At 30.5% G+C, this 27337-nt stretch overlaps 1 protein-coding gene across 3 annotated transcripts; it reads left to right on the top strand.

The window, feature by feature from the left end:
- The first annotated feature begins 229 nt into the window (after positions 1 to 229).
- LOC134720743 (E3 ubiquitin-protein ligase AMFR-like) lies at positions 230 to 26858 on the top strand. 3 transcript variants are annotated; one of them, XM_063583214.1, is made up of 18 exons: positions 231 to 642; positions 2019 to 2111; positions 3028 to 3192; positions 5449 to 5601; positions 8286 to 8326; positions 8999 to 9131; positions 9791 to 9924; positions 10867 to 10977; positions 12540 to 12730; positions 13350 to 13465; positions 14052 to 14177; positions 14978 to 15043; positions 17894 to 18031; positions 19234 to 19303; positions 20074 to 20171; positions 20652 to 20776; positions 21590 to 21712; positions 22603 to 26858. In XM_063583214.1, exons 1-18 carry the CDS (start codon positions 319 to 321, stop codon positions 22877 to 22879), a joined length of 2484 nt encoding a protein of 827 aa, XP_063439284.1. In that variant the 5' UTR covers positions 231 to 318; the 3' UTR covers positions 22880 to 26858. The 3 variants fall into 3 exon arrangements, with proteins under 3 accessions (XP_063439285.1, XP_063439284.1, XP_063439283.1); XM_063583213.1 differs by having other exon boundaries at positions 20074 to 20180; XM_063583215.1 differs by lacking the exons at positions 17894 to 18031; positions 19234 to 19303; positions 20074 to 20171 and having other exon boundaries at positions 230 to 642.
- Positions 26859 to 27337: the final 479 nt, after the last annotated feature.

The raw sequence follows: 27337 nt of genomic DNA, 5'->3' as shown, positions 1-27337 counted from the left end.
ATTTTGTTTTTTTATTGAGGGTGTGAGCTTCTACGAAACAGTGGCGATTCATGCAACAGGTGCGCTCGATTTCTTAAAATTTTGATTCTATTATTTTTGGGGATTTTTTTTTCAAAAAGATGGTATCTTCTTTACTTCTTTATATTTTAATCATCTATTTATTGAATTAATTAATTTAAAATTCTCTATTTTGCTATGTTTTATGAAAGAAACGATCAGAACACTGCCGAAATTTCAAGTCGAGTGTGACGCAATAATTTGACAGATCGCCACACAAGAATGATTTGTTATCTTTTCCTAAAACACAAATAAACCATAATGCCTGTGATACTTCTAGACCGGATACCGCTGCCTAGTCTTCGTGCATACACTAGTCTCTCTGTTGTATTGTTGTCATGTGCTGTGTTTTATGCCTATCAATGTGTTCTTGCTTTCCAAACAAACCCACATAATTCTGATCTGAATGGAGCCGGAATCGAACATAATGTTAACATCGGTGGTTCAAAAGAAATCAGTGACATATTGAATGATCCAGATGTAGTAAAAGAACCATTACCAAGTGAATTTGACATTCAGCTGCCATATGAGAGTTTTTGGTGGAATGTAGTCTATGTTTTAACTTCAGAAATATGGTGCATTTGGGTAGGTACACTTCGAATCCCTGTCAGTTTACCCAGATTCATGTTCATCCTGATTCAGGTTTCACTTTGAATCCCTGTTTGTTCACCCTGATTCATGTTCGTCCTAATTCAAGTTTCACTTTGAATCTCTGTCTGTTCACCATGATTTCAAGTTCGGCCTCATTCATGTTTGCCCTGATTCATGTTCGCCCAGGGTCCATTGTTCCTGATTTCTATTTTTTAATTGTTGTCATAAGGTTCATCATAACAAATGGGCAAATATGGCTGTATTTTCACCTCAAAAACTAGTGTACACGCTTACCTGTACTGTTTGGAAAGTTTTAAGTCCTAGCGTCCACTAGATAAATAAAAGTTAACTGCATTTTGTGTTTAAAAAAGATGAAATCTGTTTTTGGTTTTTGATGGGCATTTTTTCCCCTTTCTGCAGAAGGTGTAAATTTAAATAAACACCTACATTACTTTGATAATGTCCACTCAGATAAACTCTTTAACTCATCTAAAGTTATGAAGATACCTATTGTCCATGTCAATTAAGGACAATCAATACAATACAAACCAGTTTTTACCTGAGGATGCATTTCAAAGTTGTACCACAACTTAGTTAATTTTCACACCTTATTCATGAAGGAAAAAATCAAAAGAGATTTTACTTATTTGAACCACAAAATGAATTTAAATAACTTTTATATATCTAGTGGATACCAGGCATTAAAACTTTTCCAACTGGACAGGTAAGTCTGTCCTCAGAGTACATTGTAGTTTCTGTCATGTAAATACAGCCATATTTGTCCGTTTGTTATGATGAACCATATAATGTTTATTATTTGAACTGAGTGTTGTACAGTTTGTTGAAAAATCGCCATTCAATATTGGATTTGCATAGTAGAATACTAGAATACAATGTATTTATATAAACACAGCATAGAAAAAATAAAAACATAGCAACATGAACCTCAATCAAAAATAAGCGAGATCTCTGCAGGTGCTCCAGAAAGGTAAATAAACAGATCCTGCTCCACATAAGGGCAAGATATGGCACCTGTTGTGGTGCATTTGTGAGTACAGACACTGTGATTAGTAACCTTTTTAAATCTTTCCATTTGTTACATATGAAAAAAATGTTAGTCAATGAGACAACTAAGCGAAAATAGTAAAAGGACACAGATATATACTCTTTATAGGTCTTCAACAATGAGCAAATTTTTTTGAAAACTTTTAAAGATTTAAAGACATGTGGCATGATGATTTTTTTTATTTCTTTATATACTGTATACTGCAATTAAGTGGGTACATGCATGAATGTGTAACTTTGTGTTTTGTTCTGATATTTGGATTTATTTCAACATTTCCTATAAGTTATACATATTTTTTTTACAGACTGTTGTAAACACAGCATATTGCTGTCTTATTCTTCTTGCCAAGTTGATTCAGAAAGCTGTATTTGGAGAGTTAAGAGTTGTAGAAAAGCAGGTAATGTTTATATACTGTTTTGTGTATTTTGACTGATTGATAAGGATTACACAATTAAATTTCTTAACAGTAAGTCAATTTAAATAGTTGCAAACAAGCAGAAGGGTCTATTATTGTCTGCCTTGTAAATAAATGTTGAAGAAATACAAATGTACATCTTCAACATTTTAAATCATGTTTACATTGTCTTGCACTTTTTCTAGGTTCATGCTTTAATCAAATTAATGAATTGTATATGTTATTTATCATATAAAATTATTTCCTTTGATTTTCACATTCAAAGTTTTAATGTGAAAATCAAAGGAAAAAAGTTCCAAAATCATGATAATGGTTTAAAAATAAACATGAAAAAATTATTCAACAAATTGAAGTATATAATTTTACTTTCAGTATATTTCTGAAGAACAATCAGAGTGTTTCTTACTGTGACTTGACTGATAGTGTTGCTGTCCACCTATTGCAACTTATTCCAAATTCTGACCAAATAGCATTTTATTTCATCAACTTGCACTTTCACATTTTGACTCAACAGTTTGTTCAAAATTGCGACCAGTTGAACAGTTTGGTTTTATAAAACAAATTGCAATTTGGTCAGAATATTGAATTAGTTGCAAGAGTTGGACAGCAACACTACCAGTCATGGCACTGTCAAAGAAATTATAATTGTAAATGTAATTAAACATACATGTAGCAAATGATATAAGCATCAAGTTGTAGTGACTTAGTTCTCTTAGATCGTCTCTATTTGTAAACTTTTTCAAAGATTTTATAAGATTTTTGTAGGTCTAAAGTGAAACTTAACTATGAAATTTCTGTTTTTAGGTAAAAGATGGGCAAAGAATTTATAAGTTATAAATTCTTTGCCCATCTTTCTCATTGCGGGAACATAGTTATTAACTATGTTTCTTTCTTGTAGCATCTGAGGGATAAGTTCTGGAACTTTTTGTTTTATAAGTTCATTTTCATCTTTGGAGTGATGAACGTTCAGACAATGGAAGAAGTCTTTGTATGGGTTGCTTGGTTCACCTTCCTGGGATTTTTCCATCTGTTGACTCAGCTGTCAAAAGATAGGTTTGAATATGTAAGTTTTATTAGTCTCAGCTGTCTAAAGATAGTTTTGAATATTTAAATTTTATTAGTATAGAGACTTGAAATTTATATCAAAGCTTATTCTTGTCATACACATATTACTTAAACATGTGTAAACCAACTTATTTTCATGAGAGATTAATTTAAAACATGAAAAAGACAAAAAAATATCATTTGAAGGCCACCACTGTTGTGTTCTGATGAAAAACTTCAATACTTTGACATTCACCAAAAATATAGTACAACTACAATCTTGTTCTTTGTGCCCTGTCATTTACTAATTGAAATTCCTTCAAATAGCTTTTTTTCTAAATTATATACTGGTGAATATTGTATTTTCAAGTTACGTCATGACCTGTCCTCTTTTATTTAAAATATGTTCTTTTCAAAATTTATATGACTTTAAAAAAAAAACCACAAAGTATTTACAGATTTTTTAAGTAATTTCATTTTAAGGTGGTATCTAACACTACATGGAGAAAACTTTGTAAAATTTGCTGAACATTTTAATCACATTGTATTGTTAAGGAAATATTAGGCTTCTCCAAAATTAGTGTTTGTCAAATTGCTGTATATCCAACCATTTTTCTACAAGAAAGTGATTGGTTCAAGTTTTTAGAAATTTTTATATTTTTTTCATAGTGTCAAAGTGAATATTTTTTCATAATTTATGAAAATTCAACAAGCCAAATTATTTTTCGTCAAGGTGTTGGGTACCACTTTAAATGCATACAACAAACAAACAAACAAACAAATATTTTATTTGCCAATCACGGCGCCCAGAATGAGCAGAATAATTATAATACAATTTTCAAACATAATGTAAAGTAAATTCAAAATAGGTTAAACAAAGTACATAATATGATTGATTTTGATTTAGTTGATTGATATAATATTAAAGAAAATGAAGTAGGCAATTTGTAAATAATAAACATATATAATACAATATGACCAATAGTCTGTTATTCTGGTCCCTTTATTGGACAGCACACCTCGTAGTATATACTAATAATTTATCTAATGTAAAAGAAATAACTTATGTAAATGCATATTTGATCATGCATAATTTTATATAGAGAAATCTAATTTAAAATTGTATTTCTGTTTATATTTAAAACCTCTAATAACTGACAAATTATTATCAAAATGTTTTTATCTTCATTTCCCATTAGCCAAATAAAAAGAGATTTGTTATCAAGTTTTGAAATATTTTTATTTTTACTATATATTTTGCTTAAAAAGGGATTTCTAACATTATCCAGAGTTTTACATGTTAAAAGAAAATGCATCTCATCTTCTATTTCCTCATTACAGAGTTTGCATATTCTATTTTCTAGTTTAATATTAAAATAACGACCTTTTTCTATTTCAAGTTTGTGAGCTCCAATTCTAAATCTTGTTAAAACACATCTTTGAATATATGGTAATTTCAATAAGTAAGGCTCAAAATTAAAATTTGGTTTAAATAATCGATAAGTTCTAAGTTTATTTCCAGAGGTCTTATTTTGTCTTTTATCATTAAATAATTCTTTCTTCCATATGCTGCAATACTTAAAATATAATTTCTTTTTCACCATATTTCTAATGTTTATTTTAGATGAGAGCACCTGATACTCTTTTAAATCAAGTAATTTTAAGATAGCATCAATACTACTAGCCCAACAATTCTTCCCAGCTTTAGATAATGTATGTGAGAGAGAGTATGCATTTGTTAATAAAATATTATTTTTAATATGAATTCTTTTCCAATATTTAATCATGTTTGTTAAAATATCTATCATTAGAGGATAACGACCTAATTCGCCAAATATGGCTAAATTTGTTGCGTGCTTATTCACTCCTAATGTAATTCTGCAGAATTTTAGATGCACTTTTTCATTTTTTAGATCTTTACATAATCTATAGAAATAATTAAGTTCTGTGTCATTATTTAACTTTTTTGAATTAAAACAGCCCCATATTTCTGAACCATATAATAATACAGGTTTCACTGTGTGATCAAAAATGTGCATTAGAGTGGAGATATTAGGTTTATAATTAGTAAAATATTTTGTATATTTAAAGAATGCTTTTAAGCCTTTTTTATATAACATGTTTTTGGCTTCTGAAAAGCTGCCAGATGCACTAAAAGTTACGCCAAGATAAGTATAATGTTGGGTACTTTGGATGTATGTGTCTTTATATGAAAGCTGTGCATCTTTAATACGGCCAGATGTATTATATTACAAAAAACTGTATTCAATTTCAGTTGTCATTTTCTCCAACCACACCAAGATTGATGCACATGAAGCTGCTGAGTTTATTAGGATTTATACTATTTAGTTGTATGGTATTGTTATGTGCATGCACCTACATTGGATTACACGCTGGAATCACAATCTTTGCTTTTATGGCTGCAGAGGTATAGTATAAAAGACTAAATAAGTAACAGTTTAGATGTCAATGTGAAAAAGAGACAAGTTAAGCTTTTGTTTTTATACGACCGCAAAATTTGAAATTTTTTTCGTCGTATATTGCTATCATGTTGGCGTCGTCGGCGTCGTCCGAATACTTTTAGTTTTTGTACTCTAACTTAAGTAAAAGTGAATAGAAATCTATGAAATTATAAAACAAGGTTTATGACCACAAAAGGAAGGCTGGGATTGATTTTGGGAGTTTTGGTTCCAATATTTTAGGAATTAGGGGCCAAAAAGGGCCCAAATAAGCATTTTCTTGGTTTTCGCACTATAACTTTAGTTTAAGTAAATAGAAATCTATGAAATTTTGACACAAGGTTTATGACCACAAAAAGGAAGGTTGGGATTGATTTTGGGAGTTTTTGTTCTAACTGTTTAGGAATGAGGGACCAAAAAAGGGCCCAAATAAGCATTATTCTTGGTTTTTGCACAATAACTTTAGTATAAGTGAATAGAAATCAATGAAATTTAAATACAAGGTTTATGAACACAAAAGGAAGGTTGGGATTGATTTTAGGAGTTTTGGTCCCAACAGTTTGGGAATAAGGGGCCCAAAGGGTCCAAAACTAAACTTTGTTTGATTTCATCAAAAATTGAATAATTGGGGTTCTTTGATATGCGGAATCTAACTGTGTATGTAGATTCTTAATTTTTGGTCCCATTTTCAAATTGGTTTTCATTAAGGCTCAAAGGGTCCAAAATTAAACTAAGTTTGATTTTAACAAAAATTAAATTCTTGGGCTTCTTTGATATGCTGAATCTAAACATGTACTTAGATTTTTTATTATGGGCAAAGTTTTCAAGTTGGTCCAAATCAGGATTCAAAATTATTAAGTATTGTGCAATAGCAAGAAATGTTCAATTGCACAGTATTCAGCAGAAGCAAGAAATCTTCAATTGTACAGAATTGTGCAATAGCAAGAAATTTTCAATTGCACAGTATTGTTCAATAGCAAGAAATCTTCAATTGACAGTATTGCGCAATAGCAAGAAATATCTAATTTCACAATATTGTGCAATAGTAATCAATTTTCAATTGGAGTTATCTTTCTTTGTCCAGAATAGATATTTTTGCCATAGCAAGATATTTTCAATTGACAGTATTGCGCAATAGCAAGAAATATCTAATTTCACAATATTGTGCAATAGCAATCAATTTTCAATTGGAGTTATCTTTCTTTAACCAGAATAGATATTTGTGCAATAGCAAGATATTTTCAATATTCTTTGTAAATTTGAGTTATCTTTCTTTGTCCAGAATAGTAGTTGAATCAACTTAAATCATTGTTTTATACAATAATCAATGTATTTTCACCATTACTACCAACTGATAAATAAAAAACAATCTTTACCATTCAGTGATAACAAGCACTTTTTTTTTTACATTTTAATATTTTATGATGTATTTAAATGAGCAGTTATTGTTGCAAACTCCATTAGAAATTTGAATTGAGATCAGTTTTGGAATAAGGGAAAGTTTTTCTCATTTGAAATTTCATAAATAAAAATAAAATTTCTTCAAATATTTTTTTGAGAGGATTATTATTCAACAGTATAGTGAATTGCTAAAAGGCAATATTTTTTTTTAAAGTTCATTAGACCACATTCATTCTGTGACAGAAACCTATGCTGTGTCAACTATTTAATCACAATCCAAATTAAGAGCTATATCCAGCTTGAATGTTGTGTCCATACTTTCCTCAACCGTTCAGGGTTCAACCTCTGCGGTCGTATAACGCTGCGCCCTGCGGAGCATCTGGTTTTTGTTATTTGGTGATAAAAACCAAAATAACTTGAGTGGTTTTAAATGTTGGATCATCATTTTGAATTACGCAGCATTTAAATAAAGAAGAAAAAACAAGTGAAGGGATTATAGTTGCTAATTATAACATAATGAGATAGGCTTCATAGCTCTAGTTTCCAAACCTCATGATAGATATAAGAAGAAGATTTGGTATGAGTGCCAATGAGACAACTCTCCATCCAAGTCATAATTTGTAAAAAGTAAACCATTAAATGTCCAAGTACGGTCTTCAATAGTTTATTTGACTTACACTGAACAGCATGCTGATAAAGGCCCCAAAAATGACTAGTGTAAACCCATTCAAACAGGAAAATCAACGGTCTAATCTATGTAAAAAACAACAACACACTAATGAACCACATCAACAAACGACAACAGTTTCTTCACTTCAGAAAGGTGCAAACACATGCAGTTAAAATTAATACAACTTAAGTGGTTGAATATGTTTGTTCGTCATTGCAGAATATAAATAAAGTAGGAGAAAACAAGTGAAGGTGATCAATATATGAGACTGGATTGAAAGCTATAGAACAAAAACATAGTACATTGATGTACATATTCTTCATATTTTACCATGTGTCTTTCAGAGCAATTTTTAAAATGAAATATATACTTGGATACTTTGAACCAACTACAATCATTGAAAAAATAAGATATATCTAATTCAAGAGAATGACTTCCACAGTTGCTTATATACTTCGATGTTTAACTTTTAAGTTTCCTCTTCAAAATGATTGCAATCTTCATCCTATAGTCATGATGGTGCTCTCAAGCACTTTGATTTGATATGCCATGTTAATTCAATATATCTTTTTCTATTTGTAGTGCCTTATCCTAGCAATTAGATGTCTGCATGTCTTAGGAAGGTAATAATTATCACATTTACAGTTTCTTAAACCATCTCTTAATTTGATACATGTACTGTATATTTATTATTATTTGTGGGATACCGATTTTCTTTGAATTCGTGGATAGACTTGAAGCATAAATTTAGGTGTTAAAAAAGGACATATTTTCCTATTGGCTTTATAGAAGTCTTTGACATGACAATGAAATCAAGTATCCACCAAAAAACTGTTTACTATCAACGAAAAATTATAGCTACGAAAAAAAATCAAAAAAATCTACAATATTATTTAGATTTTTACAACTTTTATCCTTTACTGTCATCCTAGCAGAATGTCCACAGGATGTTACAGATAGAAAACTGCAATTGTTTACAAATAATTAAAGGAATGTTGATTAAGTTATCTTTGTAGACTGTATCATTTGGCTCTCTGTAGCTGCTTCTTGACATGCTTGCATATTACAATAAAAAACCTACCAAATTAAAATATTTTATCATATTCTTCTGTATAATTTTATTTTCCTCAGCAGTTGAATGTTTTTGCAAATTATACATTAATTACAATCTAGAAAAAATAGCACATGTTCTCATGGAAATTCAAATGAAAAAGAAAGTAACACAAAATTATACTTTTATACATTTTATACATGAGAAAATCTCTAATATGAGATATTTTTCTTTCTAATTTTAGATATTTGATTCACCTGTATGAGATGAATGTAGATGGAGTATGGGAAAATAGATCTATATATATTTATTACACTGAATTAATATTTGAGCTATCAGCCATATCAATAGACTTTGGTCATCATCTTCATATGCTTGTAAGTTTTACTATTTAGTTCTCCAGTAAATGGACGTTATATTGAGTATCTTTATTAAAATAACTAAGTGGTCTGATTTTAATTATAGAATTAAAAAATAATAACAACCTTAAAAAGGGAACATGTGGTTTCATGTGGAACAAAGTTAAAGAAATAAAATTGAGAATGGAAAAATGGAACGTGTCAAAGAGACAACAACCCGACCATATAACAGACAACAGCAGAAGGTCACCAATAAGTCTTCAATGCAGCGAAAAATTCCCGCACCTGGAGGCGTCCTTCAGCTGGCCCCTAAATTGATATATATACTAGTTCAGTGATAATGGACGCCATACTAAACAACATACTATGCACAAGATACTAAATTAAAAATAATACAAGACTAACAAAGGCCAGAGGCTCCTGACTTGAGACAGGTGCAAAAATGCCGTGAGGTTGAACATGTTTATGAGATCTGAACCTTCCCCTATACCTCTAGCCAATGTAGGAAAGTAAAAACATAACAATACACACATTAAAATTCAGTTCCAGAGAAGCCCGAGTTTGATGTCAGAAGATGTAAAGAAAGTCTATTTACAATATGTTTATATTTTGATATACGGTACAGTTTATAATGTGCTAATTGTATGAAATTCCAACACAATCTATTTTATTTTCAGTTATGGGGTAACATTTTCCTGAGTATGGCTAGTTTAGTTATCTGTATGCAGTTAAGATTTCTGTTTTATGAATTTAAAAGAAGATTGAATCGTCATCAGAATTACAGAAGAGTTGTGAAGAATATTGAAGCTAGGTAAGGAGTAAACAATGAACAAAAGTGGGAATTAGGTTTGTTTGATAGGAACACAGTGTTCTTATATCTATATCTTGATTAGATTGTCCTGTTTGAATTGTTTTTCACTAGTCATTTTGGGGCCCTTTGTAGTAAACTTATAAGTTACTGACAACACCATGGCAAAAAAAATAGACCAAAACACAAACATATGAAAATCAGAATGTGAGATCTGAGTATTGCAACACCCAAGGGGTCGTAATTCAGGTAAATAAAACCTTATAATAGTTCCTGCATTTGCTGTATTATTCTCTATATTGATTTTAGTAATAAGTAAATGCTAGTTCTGTATCTTTCACTATTGGAACCATATCATGAAAAGAAAGAAGCTTTGATTAGTCTGATAAATGTTATGTTTGTGTCTTCCATAAGAAACAAAAATATTTTTCTTCAAATTATCAAGTGGGTGAAATAAAAGGAAGTCAGTAGGTATAATTTGTATTGCCTGATATAAATATTTTTTCAATATATTACAAATACAATATATCATAAATAATTAAATACACAAATGAAAATACATAAACATAGATATATAACCAAATTTTTTGGCAAACATCCGCCACTATGAATTTATAAACGGGGGAAAAAAATTTAACAAGGGAGGGAGGGTGGGTAATTTCAACGTAATATCAAATTCAAAAATGTAAAGAAAACACTTTGCAATAGTATAAATAAACAATTAACAACAAAGGAAAAGTTTATATCCAATAAAAAGAGCGAAATAATATAGTGAGTAAATTTAATGCAAGAGTTTATACTAATGAAAATCTAGTTTGAACCAGTGTGATTACTGAGGTGTAAAATATAAATTTCACTGTTTTGCTAATTAAATAATTTAAATCTTAAATTAAACCCTAAATTTTCCTTATGTGCTCATACAATATAACACTTTGATCTGAATAGGTTTCCAAAGGCAACAGAAGAAGAAATCAAAGACCATAATGACAATTGTGCTGTTTGTTGGGAGAGAATGGAATCATCCAGAAAATTACCATGTGGTCATCTCTTTCACAAGTAAGTTTAAGGAATATAGGTTTCCATCATATCAAGGGGCCTCTGTGGCTGAGTGGTCTAAGTTGTTACTACTGTAATCCCTAGCCAGTCAACACTGAGGGTGTGAATTTGGACCTTCTTCTTGCGGTTGCACTTGACTCTAATCTTAACTGACTAGTATTGTCAGTTTTCCTATCAGAGGTCAGTGGTTTTCTCCAGGCACTCTGTATTCTTCCATCATATAAATTAGCTGCAAAGAAATAGCCCACATGCAGTGCTAAAAAGTGGTGTTAAAACACAAAAAATCAAATCAAATCCATCTTTACAACTTGCATATTGGAGGCTATCATATAATGGATTAGACAAAACTTATTATACATGTATATATATATAGTTTTATGGACAATACTATTGCTAGTAAATCTCATAGTCATAATAGTTTTGTTATTGAAGGACTATGGAAGTAAATATAAAAAATGCAAAGTAAGATTGCATGACATGGTATAATCTAAATACCTCTGTGACAATCAGGTATAGTAACTCATTGTCTTCATCTGTCATAAACACACAGGGGTGCCTATTTTTAATTGACAGTAGCCTACACTGTTTGTAGTTTGTTGCTGTGTCACATATTTGTTTTTAGTTTATTTTTTTGTACATAAATTAGGCCATAAGTTTTTTTGTTTGAATTGTTTTACATGTTATTTCTGGGCATTCTATAGCTGACTATGCAATATTGGCTTTGGTCATTGATGAAGGTCGTAAGGTTACCCATAATTGTTAATTTATGTGTCATTTTGGTCTCTTGTGGAGAGTTGTCTCATTGGCCATCATACCACATCTTTTTTATATGTCTAAAATTGAGATAGGAAATGGTGAATATGTCAAAGCGACAACCACCCGACCATAGAGCAGACAACAGCCGAAGGCAACCAATGGGTAGCATTTATTGAATTTTGCACAGTTTATATATAAGTTATCAAATTCAGATTGTAGAGACCATTTGGGTTGACTTGGGATATAGAAATAAGGTCATCCCTGGACTTTTCTCAGTAAAACCTTTGCAAAAGTGGGGCATCTGTTTGGTTGTGCAGAATAAATAAATATGCAGCCATGTTTGGTGGATATGTGGACTTTAATTCTGATGTCTTGTGCAGTGATAGCACCTCATTTTTTATACCTATGAGCACCTTGTAGGGCAAAATTTATGCCCCATTCCAACATACCCTTACAAAATATTCAAATCTTGCTGTAATAAATCATGCTAATGGTTATATATAATTTGGAAGTCGGAAATTTACTTAAGAACCATTGAACTACAATATTCATAAATTTTAATTGGTTACACATTTGATAATTGAAAAAATGTTTACACACACATTTGATAATTGAAAAAATGTTTACACTTTAGAATTTTCCAATTAAATTGTGAGCTGAAGGCAACACAGCACCATGTTACTCAGGTACAGACACTGTAATGGTCTATTTACTGAGAAAATAGGATAACAAGTTACAATCTTAGTGGATCTCTGCTAGTTATAAAAAAATATCATAAAAGCTGATCATCTCTGTTTTGTTTTCAGTGCTTGTTTGTTGTCATGGTTAGAGCAGGACACATCATGTCCCACTTGTCGGATGTCACTAAGTGAAGGACCCCAAGGTGATCCAAATGGAAATGTTCCAGATGAAACAGGGGATGCCAGACCTAACGTGCCACACCCACCTCATCCCCCTGCAAACCCCACGACTACCAACCATTTCTTCCACTTTGATGGTGAGTTAAACATAAAACCAAATCCTCAGGCTACCAACCGTTTACTAACATCTAACTTGATTGTGGAAAACTACTTTCTTCCTCAGCCAACCATTTATTCCACTCTGATGATGATTAATCCAAAGAAATATATAGCTGTGTGTTTAGCCTCTCCTAGTGTAAATTTCTGTGCCTACCCTAACACATTTATAGGAATTCTTGGGTTAAACACTGTTAGACCAGAATCATTTTATATGTAACTTATAGAAGAAATGCGAACAAGAAAATTGTTTAATATACTATATAGCTTTATAGCTTGTTGTTCGGTGTGAGCCAAGGCTCTGTGTTGAAGGCCGTACTTTAACCTATAATGGTTTAATTTTTAAATTGTTATTTGGATGGAGAGTTGTCTCATTGGCACTCACACCACATCTTCCTATATCTATATATGTATTATCTACCTTATTTTTTTCTGGTCAAGTTTTTTTTTTTTTTCACATATAAGTACAACCACTCACAACAAGAAAACATTGGACTTACTCATCATTTTCCCAGTTTAAATATAGATTTCCAATCCAGGGTATTTTACTATTGTGTATATAATTATTTGATTTTATAAATTTCTTTTAATAATTTTCAGGATCCCGGTATGTGAGCTGGCTACCCAGTTTTTCTGTAGAAGTAACACATACACAGTTATTACCACATGGTGGAGCCAGATTACCAGCCTTACAGACATCACAGCTAGATAACATGGTAAAATATCTCCTTAATTTTATCAATTGAAGTCACATTATTGTGTTGAAGAGAATGTCAATTTATTAAAGGTGTAAAACATAAGATAAACAACAGCTTTATATAAATATTATCTTTTGAAAAAAAAGTGAATTTAGGATATTTTCAGAAAAGGAATGGAAAGGGAATCGAAAATTGAGGTAACTGTAAATCATTTTGTAAATTTAAATTCAAAAGAGCTTTATGTCTTGAGTAAAGTTTACATGAATATTGAAATGATTGAAATATTTAAATAAAATTCCATAATGCCTTTTGAGATCCCAAAGAGAACATGAAAATAAGGCTTTTAAAATTTATGCTGATAAGAATTAATAATCTTTGAAGATTGTCACTTCACATTCATATTGGCAATGTCAATTTTCTGAAAATGTACTAGATTTATTAGTAAAAATAACAATTGATTGTTACCTATTTTGGTATGGAAAACTGCATTCTCTATATTATAATTTGCATTCTGGATCGACATTACATTTGTAATATAATGCCTTTGATATACCTAATTTATATGCAGAAGCAGCTTTTGAATATTTTGTATTTTCTTTCGTAGGCACGACAGGTTTTATCTGTGTTCCCACATATGCCATTGAATTTAGTAACAGAAGATCTAAGAAATACAAGATCAGTAGATTTTACTATAGAAAATATTTTAGAAGGACGACTAGAGGCTCCTCCTGTAAGTAATATTGTTACCTAAACATTCTTCTATTGTATTTTGGTAGCTTCAAAGTATGATAGGAATAAACAAACTTTTCTATATAAATTAAACGAGATGTGACAACCTGACAATACAAAAGAAACAACACAACAAAGTGTCCCAAGTACATGCATGCCCCATCCACACTATCATTTTCTATGTTCAATGGACCATGAAAATGGGATAAAATCTCTTAACTTGGCATTAAAATTAGAAAGATCAAATCATAGGGATTATATTACCTAAGTTTCAAGTTGATTGGACTTCAACTTCATCAAAAACTACCTCAACGAACGAACAAACGAACAAACGAATGTGGTAACAAACAAACAAACAAACAAACAAACAAACAAAGGCACAGACCAGAAAAACTGTAAAACTCTTGCCCAGTTTCAATAAAAGTTATACTAAAGTTGATATCAGCAATATTTCTGACAAGTAATATAATAGTGGCGGATCGACTATTTTAAAAGAGTTGTGCCTCTTGCAAATATTAAATTTATTGAAAATGGCCTCACTAGCGCACTTACAGGTACAATTCTTGTATAAAACTTATGCTATAGTATAGTATGCAAAAAATCTCAAGTAGTTTCAGGAGTAACATGTATTTATCTTACAAAAAATACTGTTTGGCTATGGAAATACTTTATTGTAATGTTTAAATAATAGTGCTGCATTTACTGTTTTATTTTTAAATATTTGTCAAAATTAATCCCATAAACGGCAAAGTATCTCTTTAAAGTATAGCAATTTTAAGAACTTTTATTTAAATTATTTAGCCTGGTACCTTGGTTACAAGAGCAGCAATGGGAGATAGTGAATCAGAGGAAGAACCAGAAAACCAGGTTTGTATATAGATTACATTAAGAACTACTTATACATTACCGACCGTCAAGGGCTGTATAGCCAGTCAAGGTCGTTAAAAACTTCCATTTATTGTTGTCTCATACATTGGAGCCTGGGATGTGAGGATTTAAGTTTTTTCCTGGAGTTAAAAAAAGGTGACTTAATGCATTGACTTTATGTGACTTTTTAGATATAAAGGGATGTAAATCTTAAACCTTTGCAAATTTTGATGTATTTATACAATGAATAATTGGAATCACTGTATTGAGAATTTGAGATATAAGTAGCGAAATATCCTAGGAATACCAAATTTCCACGGTAACATTTCGGTGTGTTATATTTCATCTCCATGTCTTGTAAAAAAAAGATTGATATGAATTTACAAGGCTGAAACTAGAATCATTGTATTGTCTATAGAATCAATAACTTGAGTACAGATATCTTTCAGTAATGTCTTAATATACGACCGCAATATTTGAAAAAAATTTCGTCGTATATTGCTATCACGTTGGCGTTGTCGTCATCATCTGAATACTTTTAGTTTTCGCACTCTAACTTTAGTAAAAGTGAATAGAAATCTATGAAATTTTAACACAAGGTTTATGACCACAAAAGGAAGGTTGGTTTTGGTCCCAACATCTTAGGAATTAGGGGCCAAAAAGGGCCCAAATAAGCATTTTCTTGGTTTTCGCACTATAACTTTAGTTTAAGTAAATAGAAATCTATGAAATTTTGACACAAGGTTTATGACCACAAAAGAAAGGTTGGGATTGATTTTCGGAGTTTTGTTTTCAACAGTTTAGGAATCAGGGCCAAATAAGGGCCCAAATAAGCATTATTCTTTGTTTTCGCACAATAACTTTAGTTTAAGTAAATAGAAATCTATAAAATTTAAACACAAGGTTTATGACCATAAAAGGAAGGTTGCTATTGATTTTGGGAGTTTTGGTCCCAACAGTTTAGGAATAAGGGGCCCAAAGGGTCCAAAATTAAACTTTGTTTGATTTCATCAAAATTGAATAATTGGGGTTCTTTGATATGCCAAATCTAATTGTGTATGTAGATTCTTAACTTTTGGTCTCGTTTTCAAATTGGTCTACATTAAGGTCCAAAGGGTCCAAAATTAAACTTAGTTTGATTTTGACAAAAAATGAATCGGTTGGGTTCTTTGATATGCTGAATCTAAAAATGTACTAAGTTTCTTGATTATTAGCCCAGTTTTCAAGTTGGTCCAAATCGGGGTCCAAAATTAAACTTTGTTTGATTTCATCAAAAATTGAATAAATGGGGTTCTTTGATACGCCAAAACTACTGTGTATGTAGATTCTTCATTTTTGGTCCTGTTTTCAAATTGGTCTACATTAAAGTCCAAAGGGTCCAAAATTAAACTTAGTTTGATTTTACAGCTTTTACATTAATGCTAGCAAGACAAATCTTTGTTTGACTTGCTTGTTTTGCTTGTATCAATGTTTGCTCAAGCATGGCAATTAAGATAGGCGGGGCTAGCATTAATGTATTAGCTGTAACAAAAATTGAAATCTTTGGGTTCTTTGATATGCTGAGTCCAAACATGTACTTAGATTTTTGATTATGGGCCCAGTTTTCAAGTTGGTCCAAATCAGGATCTAAAATTATTATATTAAGTATTGTGCAATAGCAAGTCTTTTCAATTGCACAGTATTGCGCAATGGCAAGAAATATCTAATTGCACAATATTGTGAAATAGCAAAAAAAAATTTAATTAGAGTTATCTTTCTTTGTCCAGAATAGTAAGCAAGAAATATCTAATTGCACAATATTGTGCAATAGCAAGATTTTTTTTTAATTGGAGTTATCTTTCTTTGTCTAGAATCAACTTAAATCTTTATATACAATATACAATGTATATTCACTTTTTACTACCAACTGATAAATTAAAATAATCTTTACCATTCAGTGATAACAAGCAGTTTTTTTACATCTTAATATTTTATGATGTATTTAAATGAGTAGTTATTGTTGCAAACTCAATTAGAAATTTTAATTGAGATTACTTTTGGAATAAGGGAAAGGGGGATGTTATTAAAAAAATTGGGTTAAATTTTTCTCATTTGAAATTTCATAAATAAAAGGAAAATTTCTTCAAACATTTTTTTGAGAGGATTAATATTCAACAGCAAAGTGAATTGCTCTAAGAGAAAACAAAAATTTTAAGTTCATTAGAACACATTCATTCTGTGTCAGAAACCTATGCTGTGTCAACTATTTAATCACAATCCAAATTTAGAGCTGAATCAAGCTTGAATGTTGTGTCCATACTTGCCCCAACCGTTCAGGGTTCAACCTCTGCGGTCGTATAAAGCTATGCCCTGCGGAGCATCTGGTTTGTATTCAAGTGTTGTAACTTTTGTGAAGTAAATATATTGATCATTATCAATATACACGTAAATAAAGGTAATGGCAATAAAGTATACTTTCAAGAAGCAGTTCTAAATATTTGAACAATATGTACACATTGTAATTTATTTGCACTGGTATGATTAAAATATAATATTCTTTTTTTTTATGTGGAATAAATAATAATGATATTTGATTTGCAGGACACACAATAGCTTCAGAATTTAGAATTTCCTTTCATATATCTATAAACATGATATATAAATTAGGTTACTAATAAACTCATCATAGATACCAGGACTAAATTTAGTATACGCCAGACATGCGTTTCGTCTACAAAAGACTCATTAGTGACGCTCGAATCCAAAAAAGTTAAAAAGGCCAAATAAAGTACGAAGTTGAAGAGCATTGAGGACCAAAATTCCTAAAAGTTTTGCCAAATACATCTAAGGTAAATTTTCTTCTATTTATAGCAAACTAAAGGTCAGATAAATGGTCATGCTGTAACTGAACCAGAGACCCAACCAATCAAAACTGAATCTTCTCCAAAGCAAAAGAAACAGACCACACCAAAGCCTGCCAAACCAACCAAACAAGAACCTGCTAAAAAGGTATTTTAATATGTTGTCATTTAAAAGGTACAAAAAAGAATAAATTTGTCATTAGACCAAATGTGTAAATATACTAGCACCTAACTGAATATAACATCATATTCATGATATTGATCAATATCTTCATACATTGTAACTCTTGTGTGAGAAAGCAGTGTCTGGAGCTGGCATGTCAGTTAACTGCTAGTAGTCTGTTGTTATTTATGTATTATTGTCATTTTATTTATTTTCTTTTGTTACATCTTTTGACATCGGACTCGGACTTCTCTTGAACTGAATTTTAATGTGTGTATTGTTATTCTTTTACTTTTCTACATTGGCAAGAGGTATAGGGGAGGGTTGAGATCTCATAAACATGTTTAACCCCGCCACAATTTTGCGCCTGTCCCAAGTCAGGAGCCTCTGGCCTTTGTTAGTCTTGTATGATTTTAAATTTTAGTTTCTTGTGTATAATTCGGAGTTTAGTATGACGTCCATTATCACTGTACTATTATGCATATTTTTAGGGGCCAGCTGAAGGACACCTACAGGTGCGGGAATTCTCGCTACATTGAAGACCCATTGGTTGCCTTCGGCTGTTATCTGCTCTATGGTTGGGTGGTTGTCGCTTTGACATTTTTACCATTTCCTTTCTCAATTTTATCTTGCACATGTGCATATCTGTGCACCCAGTGCATTGTTTTACTTAGGTTAAAAAACATTAGGACCAGTCAGCCTACAGTATAATAGACATGATAGATCAAAGTTTTTGGCTAATCATGCTAATGAAGTTATGACCATAAAGTTGTGATCACATCAATTTGAATCTGGATTCATGTACACATATAAAAAAGAAGATGTGGTATGATTGCCAATGAGACAACAGTCCACAAGAGACCAAAATGACACAGACATTAACAACTATAGGTTACTGTACGGCATTCAACAATGAGCAAAGCCCATACTGCATAGGCAGCTATAAAAGGCCCCATATGACAATGTAAAACAATTTAAACAAGAAAACTAACGGCCTTAACATGTTCATTTTGATGGGAACTTATAATTTTAGATACCAAAGACTAAATTATGATTTTGACCCTGACTTTATGGTTGAATGAATATTGAAATATGCATATTTCATAAGTACTTTGCAGCTCATTTGAATATATACCAGATTGTTGATACAGAAAAAGTTTAAAACATAATTGAATGTTTATTTGCAGAAGAAAGTTTTGAAGGAAGCTGAGGAAGAAAAGAAAAATGTTAAGAATGTACCTGTTCCTGATGATACAGGTAATAATTCATAATATTTACTAAAGCTACATAAGAATGTACCTGTTCCTGATGATACAGGTAATAATTCACAATATTTACTAAAGCTACATAAGAATGTACCTGTTCCTGATGATACAGGTAATAATTCACAATATTTACTAAAGCTACATAAGAATGTACCTGTTCCTGATGATACAGGTAATAATTCACAATATTTACTAAAGCTACATAAGAATGTACCTGTTCCTGATGATACAGGCAATAATTCACAATATTTACTAAAGCTGCATAAGAATGTACCTGTTCCTGATGATACAGGTAATAATTCACAATATTTACTAAAGCTACATAAGAATGTACCTGTTCCTGATGATACAGGTAATAATTCACAATATTTACTAAAGCTACATAAGAATGTACCTGTTCCTGATGATACAGTTAATAATTCATAATATAAACTAAAGCTACATATGAAATTTAACAGGAATGCAGAAATTTTTAAAACCGGAGGATGTTATCACCCACCTTATAAATCTTAAGAAAGAACGAAGAATGTGAGAAAATACCATGCATACCATCAAAAATTGTAACAGCAATTAATAAATAATTGGAAATATAAGAAAGCTTAAGAGAAATACATGAGATACAAAAAAATAGCATGCATTTGGATTGGAACAAAAGACTGCTTTAAACAAATTTATGTATAGATACGTTTTATATTTTGGTGACAAGTTGGTTCAGTTTTTCATACTTCAGTGAAATAATTTTGCTATATGTAATATATGCAGATGGATGGACAACCTTAGTGAAAGGAGGAAAAAAGAAAGGAGGAAGGAAAACAGAAACTGTTGAGGAAAAGTTGACTGCAGACAAGATTGTTGAGAAGGTTAAAGAAGTAACTGCTGCTTGAGATTAGTTTTGGAATAAGGGAAAGGGGGATGTGATTAAAAAAATTGGGTTAAATTTTTCTCATTTGAAATTTCATAAATAAAAAGAAAATTTCTTCAAACATTTTTTTGAGAGGATTAATATTCAACAGCATAGTGAATTGCTCTAAGAGAAAACAAAAATTTTAAGTTCATTAGAACACATTCATTCTGTGTCAGAAACCTATGCTGTGTCAACTATTTAATCACAATCCAAATTTAGAGCTGAATCCAGCTTGAATGTTGTGTCCATACTTGCCCAACCGTTCAGGGTTTAACCTCTGCGGTCGTATAAAGCTACGCCCTGCGGAGCATCTGGTTTTTTTTAAAATTTATTTTAAATCTTAAAAAAAAACAAACTTAAAAGCAAGTGCATGTATTAACCTTATAGGACTTTATAGTTATTCATAAAGTTGAATGAAAATTTATTTTAATTCTAGCAATTGTTGCTTCCTTCGGTCATATCACAGACAGGAGCAATGGCGTTAGCTGAAAATTTATACCAAGAACAGAATGACAGACAAACATATATTGATGATAATATTCCTTTGTTAGAGGAAAACAGGTACAACATTTGTATAAAAATAAGAAAATGTGGTATGATTGCCAATACAACAACTATCCATCAAAGTTCAAATGAAGTGGATGTAAGCATTTATAGCAACTTTACAGTTTGACAATGAGAAAAACAAATATGGCATACATAAACCAACAACAACCACTGAAGTATAGGCTATTTAGTTATACTTTTTACTTCATCACAACTTCAAAAAGTTTATAAACAAGTTCAATCCAGAATCTTGCAAATTTGAAAAAGGAGTCAGAGATGCTGTTTTAGGGTTTTCATGTTATCGTATTAAGTTCAAACAAAATATAGTTGTTGAAAGTTATATTCAACATACACTGAATCACATCTCTATTATACTATTATGCCACGAAAACATAATTGTCTCCCTTAGCCCAAGAACATTATTTATATTTACTTGGGAATGTTGGATACCAATTTTTTGTGGGTTTCATGGGTACAAGAGAACTATAAATTCAAGCCAAGGCTCTGTGTTGAAGACCTTTGACCTATAATGATTTATTTTAATAAATTGTGACTTGGATTGAGAATTGTCACATTTGCATACATACCACATCTTCTTATATATATATATATATATATATATATATATATACATATGTCCAATGAATTACAAATTTTCTATAGGTTTAATATGCAGAGATTACCAAAACAACTAAATCAAATATAAACAGAAAAGCAAAAGTAAAATGAGAAGTATGGCAGTTGCAAATCATACTGCAAGCTTACAGAAAATGTTGTTTTATTTTTCATGCTTAGCAACATGTAAATTACAATATTTTTTTTTACTAGACAAGAAATAAGGGAACCAGTTGCAGGTCCTTCAACTTTTGGAGGGAGATTCTCAAAATCAACAAATGAGAGGGAAGAAATGTTAAGCGACAGAAAAAATTCTATGTTAGAAATGGCTAGAAAGTAAGTTAATGTAATAGAACTTAGTTGAATTATATTGTCAAAAGAAAATTTATTTTAGAAAGATGTCCCAGTTGATAACGCTTATGATAAAATGGCAAAGATTATCTTTATACATGTGAAAGAAGTTTTAGCAAACTAGAGAAATGTATAATAAAATACCAGAGGATATAGGCAGAGTGAATATAAAAAAAAAAACGGTTTGCTTCCTTTAGCTTTTATAGTAATTTACTTTAGAAAGAAGAGTAATTGAAAAAAACATTTCCGTATCGTTTGTAATTTTATTAAATTGATTGATTAGTGTGTAACGCCACTTTGAGTGCTATATCTTTTGTCCTATTTTGTGGTGGTAAGTTTTAATTGGTGGAGGAAGCCAAAGAGAACCATGAATTTCAGAAGGAAAACTCAAAATCCTAGTCTATTAAGATTTTAGTCCAGCGCACCTACCACATGCAGGATTATTTACTCATATTAGCTTGTTAAGACAGTTATTATGCCCCACCTACGATAGTAGAGGGGCATTATGTTGTCTGGTCTGTGCATCCGTTTGTCCGTCAGTCCCTCTTCAGGTTAAAGTTTTTGGTCAAGGTAGTTTTTGATGAAGTTGAAGTACACATGTTCCTTATGATATAATCTTTCTTATTTTAATGCCAAATTAGAGATTTTACCCGAATTTCACGGTCCACTGAACATAGAAAATGATAGTGCGAGTGGGGCATTCGTGTACTGAGGACACATTCTTGTTTTTAGAAATGCTCCAAAAACAGGTTTTTTAATACATGAATAATGTTATTACTCCACCATTGCTTCAATAAATGGACAAGTTATCTTGAAATGGTCTATGATGCTTATATAAATTAATTATAAAAAATGCTGTTATTGTATATTTATAGGAAATATTTAGGCAAAACTAGTACAAACCAAGGTGATCTGAATTGTGAAGAAGAAAGTGGAATTAAAAACATTTTACACACACAAACATCAACAGAAGAATATCTTAGAAGGCCAGATTATACACATACACACACAGAGGACTCTCTTAGAGACTATACACAAACAGAAGACTCTCTTAGAGATTATGCACACACATCAACAGAAGATCCCCTCAGAAGGAGAGAATTACATTATAAGGCAGCACAAAAAAGATTTAATGGAGAAACTCAATTGTAAATTATTAAAAATGATGTATATTATTTGTTAATGTAATTAAATTTTTAAAATATGGGTTTGAAATGTGATATTTTCCTGTGGTTATATTTTTTTCATCAATAAAAAATTGTTTATGCTTCCTTTCAAAAACAGTCCCTAAATGCAAATTTTTTGCAAATGTAGAAATGGTCTGCAGAATATAAATTAAAAATAGAAAATCTATATAAATATCAAGTGTTGCAAAAAATATCATCAGTAACAAGCTATTAAAGGAAAGAATAAGTTTAAAACACATTTTTAAACTTTGATAGATTATGATTTACTTTTTGTAAACACAAGTTTAAGTAATAAAAATACTTTGACTAAAGTGTTTATGATGGTTTGAACATTTCTTTTTGAAAATATTGATGCATAATACATTGTTTAAACAGGGCCCAGATAGTTTCAATTTAATGAAAAGATTATGTAATTTTAGAACTTATCCTGATTTGAATAGATAGTGATAAGGTGTTTAAGAAGGGAAAAGTAAAATAAAATGTATCTCAATAAATTGAAATAAAAATCCAATTCAAACGTTTTTTTTTTCATGTTTATCGATATCAGTAGAAAATAGTTATTACAGCTAATTTCCTAATGTTTGTAGAGTGAAAATTTGGTAGGCTTGCTTGCTTTGTTTGTATAAATGTTAATTCAAGCTTAACATTAAAGATTGACATCTTCAAACAATATATATAGGAAAGTTAACCTGTATATATTGTATTTAAATTAGATTGGACTTAATTCCAATTACAATTGTACCATTATACAAACAAAGCAAAAAAGGTAACCAAAGTCTTGCTTTACATGCATTTGAAAATTAGCCGTAAATTAAGTTTTATTATATATGTATATTGTAAATTTATTATATTTGTACTCTTCACCGGTGAACATTTCCTTGTGTTCAATCTTTATGTTTACTATATAAGCCACATATGTATATGATATGCGTTTCTGTATTTTATGATATGAAGCATGCATATATTTATGATAAATCTCAATACACAATCAAAGAGAGCTGGTAAACAGGCAATAAGAGAGCGAAAAAGAGACAGTACTGATTGTTTCTGAATATCCAACTCCGTGTTGATGTGTTTCCTTGTATAATACAGAATCATCAGGGATTGTGGGATGTTTACTCAAATGGATCATATGTATTGTAAAATTTGAAAGATAAGATAACAATTTATTACTTCTTATGAATTAGTATGAGCTTTTTGCAAAGTACAGTAGAAAAATAATACAATAGACAACTTTCGAGTTTGATGCATTTCTGTCAAAAACTTTGGTTTTAGTGAACGTCATTTGTGCGTTTAGGGGCGTCGTCACTTCCGTTCCAATGTGGTCAGAAAACTATAATCTATATTGGAGGAATTATTCGACAAATTGAATTATCAAAATTGACAATCAGCATTGCTGTCATTAGGGAATTGTCATTAACCATTAACCATTATATCTAATATATATATATGCACAATGACCATCGCTAAGACGCTTGATGAACGTAAATAGTGCAGGGATACAGGCGACCCCCTCTATCTGGTAAATGATGTCATAAAGGCACGTATAATTGACGAGTTTTTTCCGGTGATGGATGAACTCGAAAGTGGTCTATTGAAAACCTTAAATATATTTCAGTTAAGTTTTTTGTAAATAGTCTGTGGCTGTATGTACATACACTTATGTTTGTGAAATACTCTGTGATATTGTAAATGTACATAATTTTAACATTAAAAGCATAGGCATTTTTAATCATACATAAATGATAATCTACAAAATAACATTTTTTTTAAATTCTCAGATTCTGCTTTTGTTGTTCATGTGCTTGAAAATCCTTTGTTAGAAAGTGCCTTTTCACTATAAAATAATTTTGATATAAATTATAAACATTTTAACCAAGTAATTTGTTTCAGTTGTACATAAATAAAATGTATGTAAATTTAATATGTCATACCAACATACTTTATATTTTGTTGTTCTTACAACTCTATGATTATTAAACTATCATTTTACATACAAAAAATATTCATAAAACTATAACTGTAAAATGCTTTTTATGCCTATTCTGTGGCAGAGGGTGCCATTAATTGTTACCCTTGTCTGGCTGTATGTCCCAAAATTAGTCTCAATTCTTTGACTTTAGTTTGTTATGAAACTTAAACACAAACTCAGATGAAGTTTTAATTTTGGTGGCATCACTTTTATCATTGTAGAGTTATGCCCCTTTACAATAAAAAATGCAGATTGTTTTGTCTGTTCTCTAACTTTAGTTTGCTTCATCCAAAGGTTATGAAATTATACACAATGTATATTAGTACTAAACACAGTTCAAGAATGAATTTGGGTAGGGTCACTATTACTGTTCTTGAGTTATGTCCCTTTATAATGTTGTATTCAAGGGAGTGCATAATCTGTTTCCCATGGGCACATTCCCTATTTATCTTATTTGACTTACCAAACTGATATCAATGGTACAATCAATTTTGATAAGTGATCCTTCCTAGATCCTAGTGATGAATAAAACAAGACTAGAAGAAATGAAAACTTTCTGTAAAAGACTGTTTTAAATTCTAGTTGTCAGTATATCGTTTTTTAGTGTAGTTGATTTATTTAAAAATTCTGTTCAAAGACCTTCAAAATGGCAATAGAAGGGAGGTAACTCTTGTTCAAAAGGTTTCAATTGAAAATTGTCTTAACTGAAATGTTAAACAAAAAGTTTTATATTTTCTACAATCATTTTTGTTGGTAAATTATGCATAATATAAACAAATGATTGTGTGTGTTTTAAAATTAGTATAACATTTTATTATATTAACCAAGGTTTTTAATACAACAGTTTTATTTTTTAAATTTAGAAATGCTACTTATAAACAGTTGACAAATTGATGCATTACGTATCAATGAATAATAATAAGTAAAATTTTATGCTGTTAAGACACAAATGAAGTTGCTTGTAATTTGAAACTTTTGCAAGCAGAATAAAAATTGTAAGCAGACTTTAAAACATGATTTAAAATGTTCTCAAAGTAAAATTTGTACAAAAAAGATTTAAAAAGCATGTGAAGTTTTAACTGATGTACATGTATCATATGAGTACTGCAAATTTAAAATAAGTATAAACAATTGAGAATGGAAATAGGGAATGTGTAAAAGAGACAACAATCTGACCATAGAACAGACAACAGCAGAAGGTCACCTACAGGTCTTCAATGCAGCAAGAAATTAACGCACCCATGGCGTCTTCAGCTGTTGTCTCTTTTACACATTCCCAATTTAACAATATTTATACTAGTTCAGTGATAATGGATGCCATACTAAACCTCAAATCTTAATTAAAGTTTCAGTTTAAACAAAAACAGGTGTTTTGTTTCAAATTAATAAGTGTTTGTTATTATAGTAAACGTTAGTTATGATTAAAACCACAACAAATTATTAAAATAAGTATGATTATCGATGTAGTTTTTTTTTAAACCATGCTAATGATAAAGTACAATATGTTTTAAGTTGTTCAAGTTGTATGCTGTTAATTCAATGAACATGGTAGTATAAACTTGTTTAGTTGGATGTCAAATATTTTATAACATAATAAAAATTATTATTATCAAGAATAAAAAATAAAGGTTGCATTACCAAAATATCAAATTCTATACAATGATAAACCGAAATTTCCTGTTTATCTTCCTACACTGCTTGCGATCTCTTGGCTTTTGTAAAACTTAAAATTTAATACCAAGACTTCTATTCATGAATTTTTTTATTAACATTTCCATCAAAAGAAATACATTTTGGGTTTACAAACCAGTTTAGTGTGCATTATAAATTATAATTTAGAGTTTAATGATTTGTCTTCTAGAAAGTAATTTGGACAGAATTTACCATAGAAAATCCAAAAAATGTTTGAATTCACAATTTACATGTATTGATTATCTTGAAAATCAGGTCAAATAAAGAACTGTTTTTTCCATCCCTTGTTGTTGTTTTTTCTGTTATCTTTTATCATGAATCATTTTGCCTATTGTAAACTTGGCAGCTGTCTTTTAGTTTGCTCTTTTGAAGTAAAGTAGGACTATACTCCTTATAGCTATTTGTCCTCCATTACTGGACATTGCAAAGGTTCCCAAAACATTTTGATGTTACAATAGAAAATATCTGACGCCTCAATGGAATAGTGATGGTTGTAAAACTTTAAAAGTTTTACTGGCACAGATTCTCTGGTGAAGCGGAACAGATTTCCAAATAGCAATAAGGTGCATTGGAAGACCACAAGGCAAAACAAGATCGAATATTTGTGTTTAATTTGGTTTATGTTGATCATAACACACAAGACAAATTGATGAAAATGTGATTTATTAATGGATTCAAAACTATGGCAATAACCCACCTTACTCATCATGACAGATAAACTGAAATATTAAATACAATGCCAGACATGGATATCATCAA

The sequence above is a fragment of the Mytilus trossulus genome, chromosome 6, assembly GCF_036588685.1.
Source record: "Mytilus trossulus isolate FHL-02 chromosome 6, PNRI_Mtr1.1.1.hap1, whole genome shotgun sequence".
In the NCBI taxonomy this organism is placed as follows: Eukaryota; Metazoa; Mollusca; class Bivalvia; order Mytilida; family Mytilidae; genus Mytilus; species Mytilus trossulus.
The sequence above is the reverse complement of the archived record's forward strand: the minus strand, read 5'-3'. Positions and strand labels throughout refer to the sequence as shown.